This window comes from Marmota marmota, unplaced genomic scaffold (assembly GCF_001458135.2).
Source record: "Marmota marmota marmota unplaced genomic scaffold, marMar, whole genome shotgun sequence".
In the NCBI taxonomy this organism is placed as follows: domain Eukaryota; kingdom Metazoa; phylum Chordata; class Mammalia; order Rodentia; family Sciuridae; genus Marmota; species Marmota marmota.
The window spans coordinates 15166654-15185103 of NW_026000242.1; the positions used below are offsets into that span (position 1 = coordinate 15166654).

General features: G+C 37.9%; 1 protein-coding gene across 6 annotated transcripts in view; it reads left to right on the forward strand.

Moving 5' to 3' along the window:
* Positions 1-18450, forward strand: part of Exph5 (exophilin 5) — a 92680-nt gene that overhangs the window by 47784 nt on the left and 26446 nt on the right. For 3 of the 6 annotated variants that reach the window (XM_048795894.1, XM_048795893.1, XM_015489916.2), the window contains exons 2-3: positions 14142-14296; positions 16017-16179. In XM_048795894.1, the coding sequence (XP_048651851.1) occupies positions 14251-14296; positions 16017-16179 (209 nt within the window). In that variant the 5' untranslated portion in view covers positions 14142-14250. The other 3 variants (XM_048795896.1, XM_048795897.1, XM_048795895.1) reach the window with 2 other exon arrangements.

Here is an 18450-nt window from a genome sequence, read left to right on the forward strand (position 1 = left end):
TCCATTGACAACTAAAAAATATTTTTAAAAAACCTCTAGTTTGAAATTCTTTTGTATTCATTTGTTGGATTATTCAACAAATATTTATTCACTGCTTTGGTGTGTACAGGAATTCTGGCATCTGACTTAGGGAGCTGACATCTAGTGACAAGGCAACCAGCCTGCAAAAACTTTAGACACACTACAGAGAAAGTTTATTCCAGGCAGGCACTGAATAGTTCAAGCACTGAGTAAAATAAACTGGAAATTATTGTACTCTCAATGAATGGGGTCTTAAGCTAGGTGGAAATCTAACTTTTTTATTCTCCACTTACAACCTCTACAAGTTTTTCATCTTTCATAGTTTTAGGGTTTTTTACTGTAAAATGAATATTGTTGTCTTTCAGTATCTGCAGGGGTTGGTTTTAGGATCCCTCAATGGATACCAAAGTCTATGGATGCTCAAGTTTCATATAAAGAATGGTATAATACTTGCATATAACCTGTGCACACTGTCCCATATTCTTCCTTCATTCATTCACTTATCTCTCTCTCTTCTCTCTCTTTTTCTTTCTCTCTTTCTTTTAGACTGGGTCTTGCTATGTTGCCCAGACTGGTGTCAAAACTCCAGCCTCTGAGCATGGGAACTACAAATCCATACCACCGCACCTGACTCTACATACTTTAAAGCATCTCTAAATTGCTTATGATAACTAATACAATGTAAATCCTATGTAAATAGTTGTTTTACTATATTGTTCTGGAAATAAAGGCAAGAAAAGGTCTGTGCATGTTCGATACAGCCATTTTTTCCTAATATTTTTATTTGCAGTTTGTTGAGTCTGTGTTGGGAACCTGGAACTATGAAGGACCTACTTCATGGGGATCCTGTGGCGATTTAATTTGACAGTTTTTGTGGAAGTGCCCAGTGAAGCAGCTGTCATGTAACTTATACCTAATATTTAATTCTAGGACCACTTTACCCTGCAGGAGACAAGGTGCTGATGCAGTGGGCAGGTTTTGTTCAAGTTAAGCAACATCATGAAGACACTAGAAATGATACAAAAATAGTGTCTTAATTCAAGTTATTGTCAGTTTGAATCTGGAATCATGTTGTCCTCTTCTTGCTGTTTCATTTTAATCATGTAATGGACCCAGAGAAAAGCAGCAAAAAGAAAGGTCGAGGACATGAATGGACAGTAGACACAAGAGGACAACCTGAAAGACTGGGATGGCGTGGGCTGGAACATAGAGGACTAAGGGAAATAGAGTTGGGATCTCTGAGATCTCAGACCAAGTTAAATGGGGATTTGTCATCCACATCCTGGAACATGAGGCCATTTCCTTTGAGACCTTTGTAGAAGTCTGCTTAGACTCACAGCAAGTGGGATGGCACCACAGAGGCTCCAGGTCAGCCCCCTCATTTTATAGGTGAAGAAATGCATGTTTAGAGAGAATAGTTTCCCAAATAGATATTCATTCATTCACCAAGGGCTTATTAAGTCCCTGGCCTACATCTGATGTCATTCCAGAAAACAAGACAGGCAAGGTCATTGCTACTATGGATTATATTTTAGTGGGGAACAGGGAGACAATAAAAAGAAAATAAATGAAGATGATGATTTCAAAAGAAGATTAATGAGATTAAGAAAAGTATACCAAGTAATGACAAAAAGTGACTATAGATGGGAGAAGGGATTTTTTTAAAGAATTTAACCTTTATTTTTTATGTAGTGTTGAGGATGGACCCCAGTACCTCACATGTGCTAGGTAAACACTCTACCACTGAGCTACAACTCCAGCCCAAGAAGGGATAATTTATTTTGAAAAGTCAGGGAACACCTCTGCAAGGACATGACATTTTAACTAAGGCCTAAATGAGACAAAGGAATTGCTGTGTGTCAAAACAGTGAGGAGCATTTCAGGTGGAGGCTACAGCAAGTGTGAATCCCAGTAGAAACTAGCTTGACTTGTGAGAGGAACAGAAAGGTGGTATGAAACAGTGGCAGAAAAGGCAGAGGTCAGATACTATATGAAGACCATGAAGTTTAATGGTATTCTAAGCATGGAGAGAATTAAACAGAGAAGTGACACAAAATGGCTTACATTTATAAAAGATTGTGTAAAATAAAATTTATATATTGACCAAGGGGAAAAGGTTAGGTAGTCAGTGTAGGTAAGAATAAAAGGGTCTAGTAATGAGAAAATGGGCTAACAACTGTTTTTCAAATCAGGCAGTTGACATGGGTAAAAACCACGAGAGTTCAGAGGATGATGAATAGTTTTCCAAAGAAAGAACAAAAGAGTTGCTGGTGGTTATTTTTCAAAAAAAATTTAAAAAAACTTTCATGTTTGTGTTCCTAGTCACATATAGGGAAAGAAAGGAAAGATGAAGATCAATGAAAGACAGAAGTTCTGAGGGCTATAAAAAAGGCAAGTCGCATCCCTCCCACATGCTTTTGGGCTCTGAAAGTCCCCTTCTCTCCAGGGAAGTCTGTCCTCTGTCACTTTTTTTTTACTTATTTATTTATTTTTATGTGGTGCTGAAGATCAAACCCAGTGCCTCATACACAGACAAGTGCTCTACCACTGACCACAAACCCAGCCCCTCTATCACGTTTTAAAATAAATCCTGCTAGGCTTAACTTACCTCAGCTGCTCCCTGTGTTCATTCTTTAACTCCATGAAACACAAACTCTGTCCAATCATCAATAAGACCGGTATCAGTAGGCTATTGTTTTAACTGAGCTCCTACACTAGTCCCCAATAGCCATACCAAAATGGAGTCATTTGTGTTAAATGTCACATAATCAGACCAAAACTTAAAAGAAATCAAACAAAATAAGAAAATATCCCAAAAGATAAGGTTATCAAAAAAAAATTCACAACAAATAATCAAAACCATCAGTCAACCTGAGCCAACATGATAAGAAAGTCCCCCTCTACTTTAGTTCTTACAATGAAAGTAACCTGAAATAACCTTACATTAGCCAATATCCTTTATATATTCTGTTGTTTCCTTGATCCTGCTCAAGCTACTTTATAAAAATCAACTCTTCTGCCATGCCCAACAGAGCTATTTTGTAGATGGGATGCTTTCCAGTTCATGAATTGCTAATAAAAGATAATTTAATCTTTAAAATTCAATTTGTCAAAATATTGTTTCTGGAATTTGGTTTGGCTGCTGTGTGGAGTCTGGATAGAAGGAGATCCAGATTAGAAGGTAGGAGGTTCCTGCAGCCTTCCAGATAAGAAATGGTGGTAGTTTGGGCTGGGGTTGTGGCTCAGTGGTAGAGCGCTCACCTAGCACCTGGGTTCGATCCTCAGCACCACATAAAAATAAATAAATAAAGATATTGGTCCAACTAAAAAATAAATAAATATTTTTAAAAAAAGAAAAGAAAAAGAAATGGTGGTAGTTTGGACAAGGAATGTGGCTATGGAAATACTTGATAGACTGCAAGCCCCAGGAAGGTGAGGACCTTTGTCTCTTGTACACTGTGTGATCCAAGCTCCTAGAACAGTATCTGGTGCATAATTACTGCTCAATAACTATCAATTGAATCAAAGAATGGTCAATTTCAGAAATTTGATAGGAATCCAGGTTTATGATAAATACAAGTATAAGCTCTTCCCAGTTTATGTACATTTGCCTTTTTGTGTTCAGAATAGTATGTGTTTTTAGATCTTTTGATAAAAAGATAATTGTAAGCAATTATGCAGCCCAAATCTTGGCCTCAGCCATTGTGTTTCAGCACAGTGGGCCATTCAATGCAGTGGCCAGCAGTGGGCCTTCCCAGCCAGTTCCTCATCTTGAGTGTGGCATCTGAGCCTATTTGTCAACATCTGCCCTGAAAGCTGTGGTTTTGGTGGAAGCATGCTTTTGATTTAAGTACAATGTGGAGATCCAGGAGGGGATCTATTATGTCTAAGCCAAATAGTTGATGCTTTTGACTTTCCTTACAGGAAGGAAAAGCCCTAAGGGCCATTCTCTTCCTGATGTCACTCGCTGTTGTGTTTGGGATGGTGATACAAATTGTCCACCCCAGCACTCTTCTCTATAAACTCTGCCTCCCAACCTGCTCAGCACTTCATCTATGCCAAACAGACCTTTCGTGTCTTAATGCAATCCTCACAAAAGCACCATGAGAAATCATCCCTCTTATCCCCACTTGATATATGAGAAAACTGAGGCACAGAGAGATTAAAATTATACAAGTAATAAAGGTTAAGGACAGCATTTAATTCAATAAGTCTGAATTTAATTTAGCCTGTCAGTATTTTAACATCCTCATTGATAAAATGGGAAATGGTGACTATCGACCTTCACAAGGTCGATATGTATCACCGTGCCTGGTCCAGGAAAAGCACTGTGTAAATGTTAGCTATAATTAACTTTCTGATACTAGTCCTATGAAAAATTTACTTCTTATAGACATGATTTCAATTTGTGTACAGAGTTACATCTCTCACAGTAAATATTGACTGAGTTGCTTTACAATGATGGCATGAAATTTTTGTAGAATTCATTCATTACTCCAAAAGTGGTGCAAATCTTTACCTGATTGCCCTTAAGTCAGGAACCACACTGAGCCCTGAGGAAGCCAAGTGAATGAGCCACAGTCCCGGCCCTCAAGGAGCTGACAGCCTAGTGAGAAAGCCAAACAGGTACATACATGGCAAGTAATTCAATATAATCTGGTAAATATGGAAGTGATCCTGGATGCTTTCTGGTATGGTTTAGGTAAAAGGCACAAACAAAAAGAGATCAGGTAAATCTAGGAGGACAGAAGAGCCCTAGTGGCTACGAGGGGAATTAACGGTTCAACTCCAAGTTGAACCTCCAGCGGGGCAGCAAGTATTTTCTACAGAACCTTCTTTCAGGTGACTTTTGGTAAGAGATCACTCACTGTGAGCTGAACCCGTATGGCAATTACATGCCTTTATTTTTACTTACATCATTTCTATTTTCCTGCTGTTGTGACTTTGTGTTATATTAAAACAAACATTCAGAAGGGAACAATGATCAATTGTTAAAATATAAAGCGATTTTCTTTTATCCATGGTGCGCAGTCTAGATCACAACCATTCAAGGAGTTTAAATGGATTTTATCATTGAGCTTGTTTTGAATGCTGGTGCCATTGTTGTGTTGCTGCCCTTTGAGTTCTAAAGATTTGTTGTTGTTGCTCACTTTACCCTTTTTTCTTATCTGAGCTTTCCTTCCTGCAGACTTCCTTCTTGTGGTTTAACTTTGCCATTATCAAAAGAACACATTTTCAATATACCTGTTTGGTTTTCCTAGTCCCTGCCCCTCCCTGTGGGCTGAGCCAAAGACCAGCTCTGATGTCAAGGCAAAGGCTCTCAAATAACAAATCTTTTCAGAGGAGCAACAGGGGGAGAAGTGGCTAAGAACTCACACTTGTCCTTAAGCATTCTTTAGTCAGCGAGCACAATAAGAAATCTTTACCTGGAAATATCGCCTTTCTGAAGCAGGAAAACAAAAGCAACATTTTCCAAAGATGGTGAGTCTGCTTTGGGGATTCAGCATTTTGAAAAGTTTCTGCTTGGGCATACTGATCTATTCTTCATTATGACATTAACCCTAGTCTAAACTGTGACTCAGGAACTAGTTCCTGCCCCATGCCTTACATTTGTGCTTTCCTGGGTGTTGTGTCAATACGAAACAAAATATGTTTGAATTCCTGTGTGGAAGGAAAACTTTTACGCTACTTTGATCACCTGTGAATAAAGAGGCAAATGTGCTTTCACAGGATGTAGTGCACTTGAAAAATTCATTCTGGGGCTCACCTATGACTGAACCTGTGAGACATGAATGGGTGGAGAGTTTAAGATTCCTCAAGAATTTGGCAAGAAGTCCTTAAAGCCTAGAGTAGAGGTTGATAGCAATCAGGATTCCTGGCTGCCTGGAAGACAGAACAAGATGTAATGGGACAGTCACTCACGGGAAAGTCATCTGTGAAAGAAAAACAACATACATACAGGAGCCAAGGAAGTAAGAAAAGTGGGGGACAGGGGGAAGGATACAAGTAGGAGATAAAAAGAGAGGTAAGAACAGCAAAAGGAGGAATCGATACCCTTGGCCAGAGGACCTGATAAAGGGAGCTATTTTGAGAACTGTTTGAAAATTTGCTGAGAAGGTCATGAAAACTATAATTCCTATTTTCTGGCTTAGGAGACTTGTTTGCTTTTAAATTTTGTATAACTGCTGTCTTTCCAGCATATTTGGATTATCATCACCACTTGTGTAATTAACAAATGTCACTATATGCGCATACAGTTGTATTGTTCACTAGTGGGGTTAATAATACACAGAGACCATAAGATATGTGGTTAAGAGAACACGGGTTTGAGAATCAGAAGCATGAGTTCACAGGGCAGTTCAAGGACTCCAGCATGCCTGGTTTGCCAGGCTTCAGTGTCCTCCTGCAGCATTATCACGAGGATTAACAATAATGACTGCAAGATTCTGGAGATAGGAAGAGCTCAATACATATCATCTGCCATGATTTTTTTTTATTATTATTTTACCTGCAGAGAAGGATATAGAACCAATTATGTCTTAAGGCTCTTGTCAGCCTAAGATGTCTCACTTAAATGTGATTTATCAATGCTGAGGGTTTTGACCACAGATTTTAGAACAGAAGAGATCTTCAAAGTAATCTCATCTATCTCCAATTTCTAAAAATTATACACAACAAATCACCTCAAAACTTAAAAGACAGTTTCTGTTTATTAGCTTATGATTCTGTGAGACAGCCATTTGGGCTGGACCCAGCTGGGCTGGCCACCTGGGATCACTCAATTGTTTCAGGCAGGGGGGAAGGTGAGGGGGTGGGAGGGTTGTAGTCACCTGGATCTGGATGGACTAAGATGGCTTTGCTTACGTGTCTGGCAATTGGTGATGGCTTTCAGCTGGGTCTCTGTGAATGATCTCACCCTCAGGGACACTAGCCTGGGGCTTTATATTACAGTGGTCTCAAGATTCCCAAAGGGAGAAGGCAGAAGCAGTAAGATCTCTTAGAGCCTGGACTTAGACGTCTCACCATTTCACTTCCACCACATTCTGTTGGTCTAAGAAAGCACAAGGCCAGTCCAGATTCCAGGGTGCAGTGAAAGAGATCCTACTTCTTGATGGGAGGAATGGCAAAGTCACATTGCAAGGGAGTGTACCTTCAGGGAGAAGAGGAATTTTGAGGCTTTCTTTGCAAACAACCTACCATATCATCTAGCCAGCCCTCTTTTACAAATGAGGAAAAGTTAAGTAAAGAAAAGTTAAGCCAAGAAAGTTAAGTATGTAACCAACTTCATTCAGCTAGAACCTGACTCTCTCTGTGCTCTTTCTATTATCTGATGATAACTCAAGAATGGCCAGAGTTTGAGAAGGAACAGGAAAGAGCAGACATGAAATGGGAGATAAGGAGACAACTATCATTTACTGAGCACATTCTCAATGATTGGTACATAATTATTAGTCATGGAAATAAAGGTAAGGACAAAGACTTGCTCAGAATAAAGACAAACAAAGATGACTAGTGAAGGTCAGCAAGGGAACAAATGGGGAAGAGAAAGAGGAGGGGGTTTGGGATTCTTAGCTCAAGGCTGGAAAATCAAGAAAAAAATAAATTTAACTTGGGAAAAGGAACCTGAAAGGAGTGGCATGTCCAGGAGGTGCCAGGATGAAATCCTCAGCATACCCAGCAGGGTAGGATTCATGTAAATGAAGATGGCATTTGGACTTGGAACTGAGGGCTGGACCCAGCAAGAAAGGACCTGATTTAATTTAGTCAAGTTGATCAGCCTGAGGGTAAAGCAAATTAGAAGTATAGACAACAGTCCCTTGTGATATGTTGAGTCAGTCTGGACTAATTAAGCAGACAAGCTGTGTACTGGTAATTTATATATATACACATATATATGTGTGTGTGTGTGTGTGTGTGTGTGTGTGTGTGTGTGTGTGTGTGTGTGTGTGTGTGTGTGTGTATATATATATATATATATATATATATATATATATATAATTTATAACCCTGAGTTGAGTTCCTGTCGTTGGCCTAAGTGGGCTGTACACACCAAATGGATGGCCATGTGTGTAACAAATCAACGCAGATGAGGAAGAGTCTCGTGCCACTCAAGCTTGTTGGAACTTGGTTGAATTGTGTTTACAAGCACGTGTTATCCCCATTAGGCTGAGATATAAAACACTGCCCTCGAGTTTCACATATTACTGTGCCCTTGCTTTTTTTTAAATTTTTTTTAGTTGTTGATGGACCTTTATTTTTTTTATTTATTTGTATGTGGTGCTGTGAATTGAACCCAGTGCCTCATGGATGCTAGTTAAGCGCTCTACCACTGAGCCACAACCCCAGCACCAACCTCCCCGCCCTTGCTTTTATAATCAGAAATTTCTCTTACTTGCTGATGTTGAACTTACTTGATATTTTATGTCTTAAGTAAATTGGTGAACCAAAACCGCACTAATTTTATAATTGTTATGTTTTTAGTACAAGAAACTAAGGCAACCACCATAAACATTCAAATAATATTTTATTGGACACAGACTCTTGAGTATATAAATTTAAGAAGGCATGTTCAGGTTCCCACAGAGTAAGAAGAGTCACTTCTTACTTCAAAAGTCATAACTATTTTCATTTTGCTTCTTTAGTAATAATAATCACAGCTTTTGACAGCCTGAACTTTGGGTTTTCTGGCTCATGATTGAACATGTTCATCCACTCTCCTGACAACCATCCCCAGGATCAGCCCTGAAAGATTTGTGGTTTGAAAGCTTCTGAATTTCTTCAAAATCTTGCCCCATTCATGTATATACATGCCACTACTGCCTGAATGTCATTTCTCATTGCCTTCAGGAAACAAATATTACCATAAACATATCTACATATTAATTGTGTTTTATGTACTCTATCCCTAGCTAGAATGAGGTTTCTGTGGCCCAACATTCAAAGTCTAATGAAAATAAAAGTCAAAAACCTGGATGAAATAAGAAAAAGGAGTTACTTTTTATTAAATATTTCTCATTCCAATGAAAAATTTTGAGGCACTGATTCATAAATTAGCAACCCCCCCCCCGTGCCAAAACACAAAATGTAATTTCACACATATGAGAAAGTGTTCAAACCTCACTACTTATCAAAGAAATGTAGCATATTTTATGAAACAAAGTAAATAAGACTTCTCAAAAAGAAAAATAATTATAGACACAGTTCCATTAATATATTAAATTAGGAAAATAAAAATACTTAAAATAATAATACCCAGCCTTCCAAGGATGAGTAGTTCTTGTACATTACTAGGAGGAGTAATGTTGCTTATATCCCTTTTGATAAGTATTTTGGTAGTTCGTATAAAGAAACACAAAAATATTTTGACTCCTTGACTCAATTATTCTTTCAGAGACGCTATAAAAATAGAAAATGCACAATGACATCTTTTATTGCAATATTTACAAGGGAAAATCTTCACCAGGGGAAGAGTAAATAAATTATGGAAAACATACTAACTTGAATATTATGCAAATATTTAGTATTTGCCCTGAAAATGAGTAATGTTAAAAGTATTTTTGACAAAGTGTTAAGGGTTTTTTTTTTTTTTAAGATTATATAGGCATGATCTCTATGAATGGCATTTACTTAGGTAAATCTGACATCTAGGAGTCTTCCTTGACTTGTCTCTGCCCTTAAACTCCACCCCCACCAAATCACGTCATCCTTATGGACACCTGGAGTCAATTTTACCCACTATGTCACTCTAAACACTTTCTACTTCACTTCAGCCTCACCACCATCATCCTGATCCAAGCAGATACCTCTGTTTCCTATAGGTAACCTTGACTGGTCTCCTCTCCCCCACTGGAATCTGCTTTCCACCTGTAGCTAGGATGAGCTTTTAAAAATGCAAATCCGATGTGTCACACCTCTAATGCTTTCTCATTGCTTCAGGATCAAACACCAAAGCACTTAATCTGACCCCTAGCACTGCATGATCTAGTGGCTGTCTCTCTCCTCTCCCCTTTGGTTAGGCTTCCTCTCCCTGACCACCCTCCAGCCACAGGGCTATAGTTCTCCAGTTACTACTTCTCCACCTAGGATCCCCCAGCCCACTACCCTTCGCCTCATCCTTTATCCTTCCAGGGAATCTTCACTGTGATCTCAGGCAGGTCCCCTAGTTGCATGCTCTTGTAGTACCTATTTACATTTTGTTGTTTATTGTCCCCTCCCACCTACCCCCCAACACACACAAATATAAATGCTCCCACCCCAGCAGAATTTAAATTCCGTAGGGCAAGCATTCTTTACCCAGGGTTCAAACATACGTTGAATGAATAAGTCGCACTTACCACTATTATTACATCTCTATTGTTACTGGACTCATGTTCATTTCTCCCATTAGACTGTCAGCTACCTAGAGTGGAGCCAAATCTGTTTTGCTCACTGTTGTAGGCCAGCAAGCGCATCATTCGAGGCTTTCTGCAGATATATATGAAATAAATTCTATTACAACCATATGAAAAACACAGAGGATAAAACACATTAAAAAGGCAATAATGGATATATTAGGATTGTAGAAATATGACATTTTTCTCTATCTTCCACAAATATGTAATGCAAAAATGTTAAAATAAAAATTCACATACAAAAAGAAACATCTTGTTCTGGGGATATATCTCAATAGTGGAGGAATTGCCTAGCATGTGAGAGGCCCTGAGTTTAATCCCCAGTACTTCTGAAAAAAAGAAACAGCTCCACGTGTTGTACTTATAGAATCAACATAACAAAAAAGCTAAACATAGAAATGATACCTATAATTATTCTACCCTAAAAGATCAGACGTTTTCTTTTGTTCCCAAATGTGTCCAAATGATTGCATCATTTTTACATAGTCATGCTCATTGGCAAAATGCTGTATTTTGTTTTTGCCATTTCACGTAAATTCATGTGAATTTTCTTAGGATTCTCTATTGCCTGCATAATTATGGTTAGCAACTACATGGATGTTCATTAAATTTGTGTGCTTGGGAGTAGCTATTGCTTTAAGATATATTTCCTGAAATGGAATTCAAAATGCATGAGTATTCACAAGAAAATATTGATGTCTGAATCTATTGACAATGAGATGGATAAAAACCAGGCAGCTATGGGTATGTGTGCAAGGTGCTAGAGATGGCAGTAAGTGAGCTGTGATTATTTTTAAAAGAGAGTCCAAGTTACACCAAGCCTATAAGGGGAAAAATAAAAGGTTATATTTATATTGGGCATTCCTAAGTCAGGTAGCTTGACCTCCTTCTGAAATTAGATTGGTATGTGGAGAAGTGGAAGAGGGTGGTGCTGACTTTGGGGAACCAACAATTAGGGAAGGTTTCCAGGAAGTAGAGGTCATGTCCCAATATGGGACATTAGTAAGGTGTTAGAGACAGCTTGAACTTATTAGCAGCTCTATGAGTGGCATATTTTATACACTTATGTAAATCAAAATCTAGGAGTCTTCCTTGACATGTCTCAGCCCTTAGCCCCTCCAAAACACTCAATCCCAGTGGACATCTGAGAGTCAATTTTACCCCTTAAGTTGCTCTGAGTGCTTATGCTTTTCTTCAGCATCACCACCATCACCCTGGTCAAGTAAACACCTCTCTCTACCAGCCCCTTGACTAGTCTCCTGTCCCCTACTGCTACCTAAGCAAGGGATCACCTATAGAATTGTGACCTCATGCATATTGAAAGATGCCCTGCAGCTTTGTGTGGATTTCTTTTCTTTTTTTTTTTAATATTTATTTTTTAGTTTTTTTTTTTTTTTTTTTTTTGGTGGACACAATATCTTTATTTTACTTTATGTGGTGCTGAGGATCAAACCCAGTGCCTCATGAATGCTAGACGAGCACTCTACCACTGAGCCACAACCCCAGCCCCTGTGTGGATTTCTTCTACTCAGTAGATCCAGCAGAGGCACAGGACTCTGAGGGCAGCTCTGATGCCCCATCATTCAGCACTGGTTAGAAGCAGATACCTGGGGGGTCTCTTAGTCTATTCTGGTAGTAAGGGAAGTCTCAATAGACAGGAGCTACCAGGTATCAGAGAGTGGCCATGGCAAAAGAGGAGGCACTAGTGCAAATTTGTGGGCTGAACATAATGATTGCTGCCTAATGCTTTTCAAAATGCAAGTCTGGGCAGGATGACCTCTGGCTTCCTTCTTGAATATTTTTATAAAACAGCAGTATCATAGCCCCAAGCAGAAGCATGAGTTACAGCCATCTCAGTTCATTGCCTTTAACCCCAAATTGGCCATTCTGGAGACATCTTGCTCACCATCTTCTTAGCAATACAAAGACCTTACATTGGTTATTTACAGCAGGCCCAGGATAAAAGATGACAGCTGCTTGGAACCCAACAAGAAGCCTAACCTTTCATTAGCGTTATACAAAAGCAACTACTTTATAAGTTACACACTGAGCCCTATATTGTCACCGTGTTCTTCAAACTCACCTTTCTGCTCTTTTTGCTCTGCCCAGGGAGATTTCCTGTTAGATCTCCAAACAGTTCTAGGGTCCTTATGAAATTGAGCAAAATGATCAACTTTGAAAAAAAAATCACAATTGGGGATTTAAGTAAGGACTTAAAGCAGCATTTTCTTTTTTTTTTTAATTGATGTTATTTTTTTAAATACACGATAGCAGAATTACAATTTTTATTACATATATAGAGCACAATTTTTCATATCTTTGTGTATAAAGTATGTTCACACCAATTCATGTTTTTATACATGTACTTTGGGGGTTTTTTGCATTACAAGTCTTATTACATATATGTACCACAATTTTTCATATCTGTTTGTATATAAAGTAGGTTGACACCCAATTTGAGTCTTCATACATGTACTTTGGATAATGATGTCCATCACATTCCACCATCCTTGCTAATCCCCTGCCTCCTCCCTCTCCCTCCCTCCCCTCTTCCCTATCTAGAATTCATCTATTCCTCCCATATTCCCCCTCCCTACCCTACTATGAGTCAGCCTCCTTATATCAGAGAAAACATTCCACATTTGTTTTTTTGGGATTGGCTAACTTCACTTAGCATTATCTTTTCTAACTTCATCCATTTGCTTGCAAATACCATGATTTTATTCTCTTTTATTACTGAGTAAAATTCCATTGTGTATATATGCCACATTTTTTAAATCCATTCATCCACTGAAGGGCATCTAGGTTGGCTCCACAGTTTAGCTACTGTGAATTGTGCTGCTATAAACATTGATGTGGCTGTGTCCCTGTAGTATGCTGTTTTTAAGTCCATTGGGTATAGTCCAAGGAGAGGGATAGCTAGGTCAAATGGTGGTTCCATTCCCAGATTTCCAAGGAATCTCCATACTGTAAAACAGCATTTTCATTTGAAAGAAGACTAAACAGGAAAAGCAGGAAAGCAAAAGAAGTAGGTAGGATTTCAGGCCTGGTGTTTTCAAGGTGCAGAGGATATATTTAGGCTTTCAGTAAACTTTCCTGTCTATCTCAAATTCCACTTTTCCCTACAACTCTAGCATTAGCCCTGTGCACATTCATGGGTTTTCAGGTCTTCATGTTTGAAGAATTCCATTATCTAAGACCATACTATTCAACAATTTATTTTCTGCATAATAGCTTTTATCTTTGGCCATGGAATGGATGAGTAAGCAACCTACCTGTTATATTCACTATGAACCCCCATTGCCTACATGGGGCCTCAATAAACATTTAATTGATTAACATTGCCCAATAAACATTTAATGGATTAATGAATGAGTGAATGAGTAATCAGAACTAGGATATGCTAGTTTCTACATGTTATTAGAACATCTATCATTTATTTGCATTATTAGATCAGGTTTTAGCATATTGCTCAACCCAGTTTGTCGTCATTAACTCAACTACTGGCAAAAATTTTAGGTTGTCATGGTATACAGAAGAACACATCTAAAATATATATGCTTTGGTCAAAAGGAATATCTGACTAGTGCCATTTTTTCCCTAGACACATAGTTTACACTGCTCCTGCATTAGGCAGAACATAGCTCATCATGTGAGTTTGCATTAGATAAGAATGAATTTGAAGAATGCATTGATGTCCATCGCATTCTGTTTTCTGCTTTATTTCAGCAAGCTTCAGAAGACAAAGAGGGATATCAGATGGCTTCAAGGAGTGACTGGAGAATGGTTTGAAGAAATTCAAAGAAAAAAGTTTTGCACTGAAACAGATGTTAGCCAAATGATAAAACAACCACTCACACACAGGCTAAGGATGGCAAAAAATGGTGAGTAAACATAGATTTAAATCATCTCTTCTTTTCCTTGTGGTACAGTATTATAGAAAATGGATCAGTGGATCCCCAACTAAACTAATCTATAGCTTAGAACTATTATAAAGTACAAAAGTTTCATCATATAACATACACTAAAAAGAGTGAACTGAAATTTTACTGTAATACTGTCTTGATAGCATAGTATTTGGAAACACAAACATGGATGTCAAAAAAGACCTGGATTCAAATTTCCAACCTATTCATGTGAGTCTGTTCAAGTATTTGTTCTCTATAAACCTTAATTTTCTCTTCTTTAAATGGGTTTATTGCCTACCTCATAGGGTGGTTATGAGAATTAAATACAATTATGTCTACAAATAATCAATCTGGAACACAGCAAGCACTTAAATAGATGGGGTTATGATGGAGAAGGAAGAAACAGGGGAGGGTTTCAGGAAAGGAGGGGAGAGGTGGGAATGAGGAGGAAAGTGGGGAGGAGGCAGCAGAAGAGCTGCCATCCCTCTGAAACTTTGGTCAGCTTCATACATGACTTCAATAAGTGTATTCTATGGACATTCTAACCATGTGATTCCCAGCATGTCATTTAACTTTACCATTCGATTAATTTTTAATCTGTACATGAGGATAGTAAGACTTGCTCTCTCAGGACTATTTGTGAGAATAACAAAGTGCGCTAGAAATTATAAACTATGAAAACAGAATAAAGTGACTTTTTTACTGGTAATCATATTGACAATTATTGCATATGTTATCAACATTAGTAACACAATGAAACATGAAACAATATTTCTAAATTTATATACTGACAATATCTTGTAACTTTCTTAATAAACCACCGTACCTAAAAAGACTCTCAGTTCCAATTTTCAGATTAATCCCCTATATACTGTGGTGACTTTGCTGTTCCCTTAAATTCCTATAATAATTATAAAGTCAGCATGCCCTAAAGTATTAGGGTGTTATGGTCTGTATGGTATTATGGTATTATTGTCTTCAAATTTTAATAATTATATGTAAAACTATCACCTATACATGCACGCACTTACCTAAACCGTTTATGTTGCAAATACATGTATGCTGAGAGACTTTTGGAAACAGACACTAAATGGTTTAATTTCCTTTTCCTTTACTTTCTTTGGTATAAAAAGTTATGAGGGCTGGGATTGTGGCTCAGTTGAAGAGTGCTTACCTAGCACATGTGGGGCACTGGGTTAGATCCTCAGCACCACATATTAATTAATTAATTAATTAATTAATTAATATGGTTGTGTACATCTAAAAATAGATTAAAAAGTTATGATTTTAAAATACTAAAAATGAAAATTTCTAAAAGACACAACAACCTGAGTATTGGATGAGCTCCCAATTTACTACCATGAGTGTTGGACATCCATGGGGAAGACATGATGAGAAAGACTCACAGCTGGCGTAAGGCAAGAGATCACCTACAGAATTGTGACCCATGTACATACTGAAAGTCGCCCTGCAGCTTGTGAGGATATTCTCTATTGGGCAGAACCAGCAGGGGCATAGGACTCTGAGAGGCTGTTCTGGTTCCCCTTCATTCCCAAGGTCTTCCTGCGAGGAATCCTGACCTGTTTCTAGACTGCATAGAGGGAGAGAGGGGAAACAAGAGTGAAAGGTTCATTCTTTCATGTGTATTTTTCTGGAAAGATTTTAACAATGCAAAAATTCTTATGATTCTTTTTAGATCCTATGGAGTTACAAACATCAAGATCTAAAATTCTAACTAATCAAAAAAAACCCACATCTGTGCCTTCCCGACTGAGCTTCAGATCATCATTTGCTTCCTTGTTTTCATTCAGAAAACCTGGAAAGGAGACTTTAAAGCTTCAATCTCTGGGACAGAAAGGGTGAGTTAAACTCAGATCATGTGACAGCTCCTTAGTTATTTGATGTCAGAGGCCAGTTGCCCATTTAGTTTAATGTTTGTTCTTGGAATTTCAATTCATACAGTAACAAAAGAAACAGGTCTTAGCTCAAACAGTGACAAAGTTCTTAGGAAACCATGAGACTTGACTCACCTGAAATTCAACTTCTACTCAACTGCAATCGTCCTTGGTGGTACACTTGTTAAATGATGGGTTAAATGTTGGGAAATAGTTATTGGCAGTTGTTCCACTGCTCCAATAGTATGTTCTTATGCTTTATCTGGGAAGATATATTTAAATCAAAACTGCTCCTTTTAGGAGGATGTATGTCCCTGGTCTCATAAGGGGAGTTGGCGCATAAAGACTAGAAAAGAGTAAATATGAGATAAGCAAAAGAAAACAGAATTTCCAAAACAGAGAGAAGAGAAAGCAAGCATGATTGTTATCAGAAATATTGACAGCAAGCCATCCCCGTGTGGTTACCCAGGATTTAAATATAAGGTGAGGGAGAGGAAGCTTTTGGAGAGGTGGTAGCATAGTTCCAGATGGTTCCTGGTTTAGAACTGCAGAAATCAGTTTATCTTGACTCATTACTTTGTTGGATTGTTTCATGAAAAACAAGCAAGGCTATGCTGATGTGTATTTGAGCTGACTGCTAAATATTTTGGCATGTCTTCCTGGTTGCAAAGCTTCCCACCCTCTTAAGGTGTTGGCTTGGCACGTGATGTGTGCCGTCAAACCATTCAGATTGCGTTACACAGCTAAATAAAAGGTGTTGGAGGTCACTGTTGCTGAAAAACAAGAGGCAGCAAGCAGCTGGTGGGGCGTGTGATGAGACTCCCAGGCTTGGCAGAGCACTGGCCTCCCCTCTTGGGTGGATAGCAGGATTTTTACTTTCAGCTCTCACCTGAGGCTCTTTTTGTCTGATGAAATAAGGAAGAGCTGAGCAAAATGTAGATTTATGTGACTGTCCCTACCAGAATCACTTGAGAGGAAAAAGACTTCAAGTAGGTGAGTTACTTTCTTTTTTAAAATACTTGAGACACTAGTAATTCTTTCTCATGTGGGGAATTTAAAATCAAGGAGCATTTCCTGCAAAGGAAATATTTGTTTTAAAGAGAAAAGAAATACTCCCAGTGTGTGGTAGCTAGGATTTGTGATAGAATTTGTATTTTCAGTGATTTTCTCTAAAGCAAATTTTATATGGCTGAACAGTCTAATATTAATAAAGTCAGAAAAGTTGAGAAACCTGTTAACTCTCTGGACAAGTTATTTCCAAGTTCATATTTCAAGATACTGTAAAAGTGAATCAAAGAAGATAAAAGGTCTGTAATCTTCACTCATGGTGTCATGTGCTTTGGCTACAGATCAAATTGAAAAATAAAAGTTAAAACTTGCAAGATTCTGTTTAGCAAATGTCTCTCTTAGATACCAAAATAACTTATAGCTCTTTTAAACAAACCAAAATATAATATGCAGAAATGAAACAAAATTTTTAAGTATATGTGTATGTTCATCAGTTTTCAGAATCTTTTATCTTTAAATAAAATTTACTTTTAAAATGTAAGTGGATGAATTTAATTAACATTTATCTTAATGATCATTAATATGATACATATTTATTAATTTCTGCTAGTGTAAAATATACAATGAAGACACTGGTGGTTGCTCTGAAGCGGTTTTAGAAGATAAAATGCAAAATCATATCCTTTTTATTTTTGAATTTGAATATGAATATGACCTAAATATTTGGATACTAATCCTAAATGTAAGGGTACGGGTATTTTTAAGTGTGGCAGTTTATATAAATTGTGTATCATAGATCTTGAGGGCTTTTTAAATCCCAGATAGGGTTTAACTTTCTTTGAAAGTCTTGATCTTCCAAAATACAAAATCAACCTTCAGAAAACAGTCTCCCGAATCCTCCTTGCTGCAAGCATATTGGAAGGACTTGACAGAGAGCCCAGGAAGCCCAGTCATTTTGTGTGAAGCAGCTGTCAGGTTTCTACTTGCTGAAGCCATCGATGGCTTGCATTGTCGCATTTGGTACTCTGGAGAACAAGTCATGAAAGTAGGTTAGAGGATCTTTTGCCAATCAGAGAAAAAGAACCAACCCTTACATGAAAAAGCCAGCTTTCTGTACAACTCAATACTTGATTATCAGAGACATTTCTTTTCCTCTTCTAAGCTTTGGTTTTAACTGAAAAAATAACACTGGATAGCAGGTAACCTTCTTCAGAAAAAAAGTGGGCT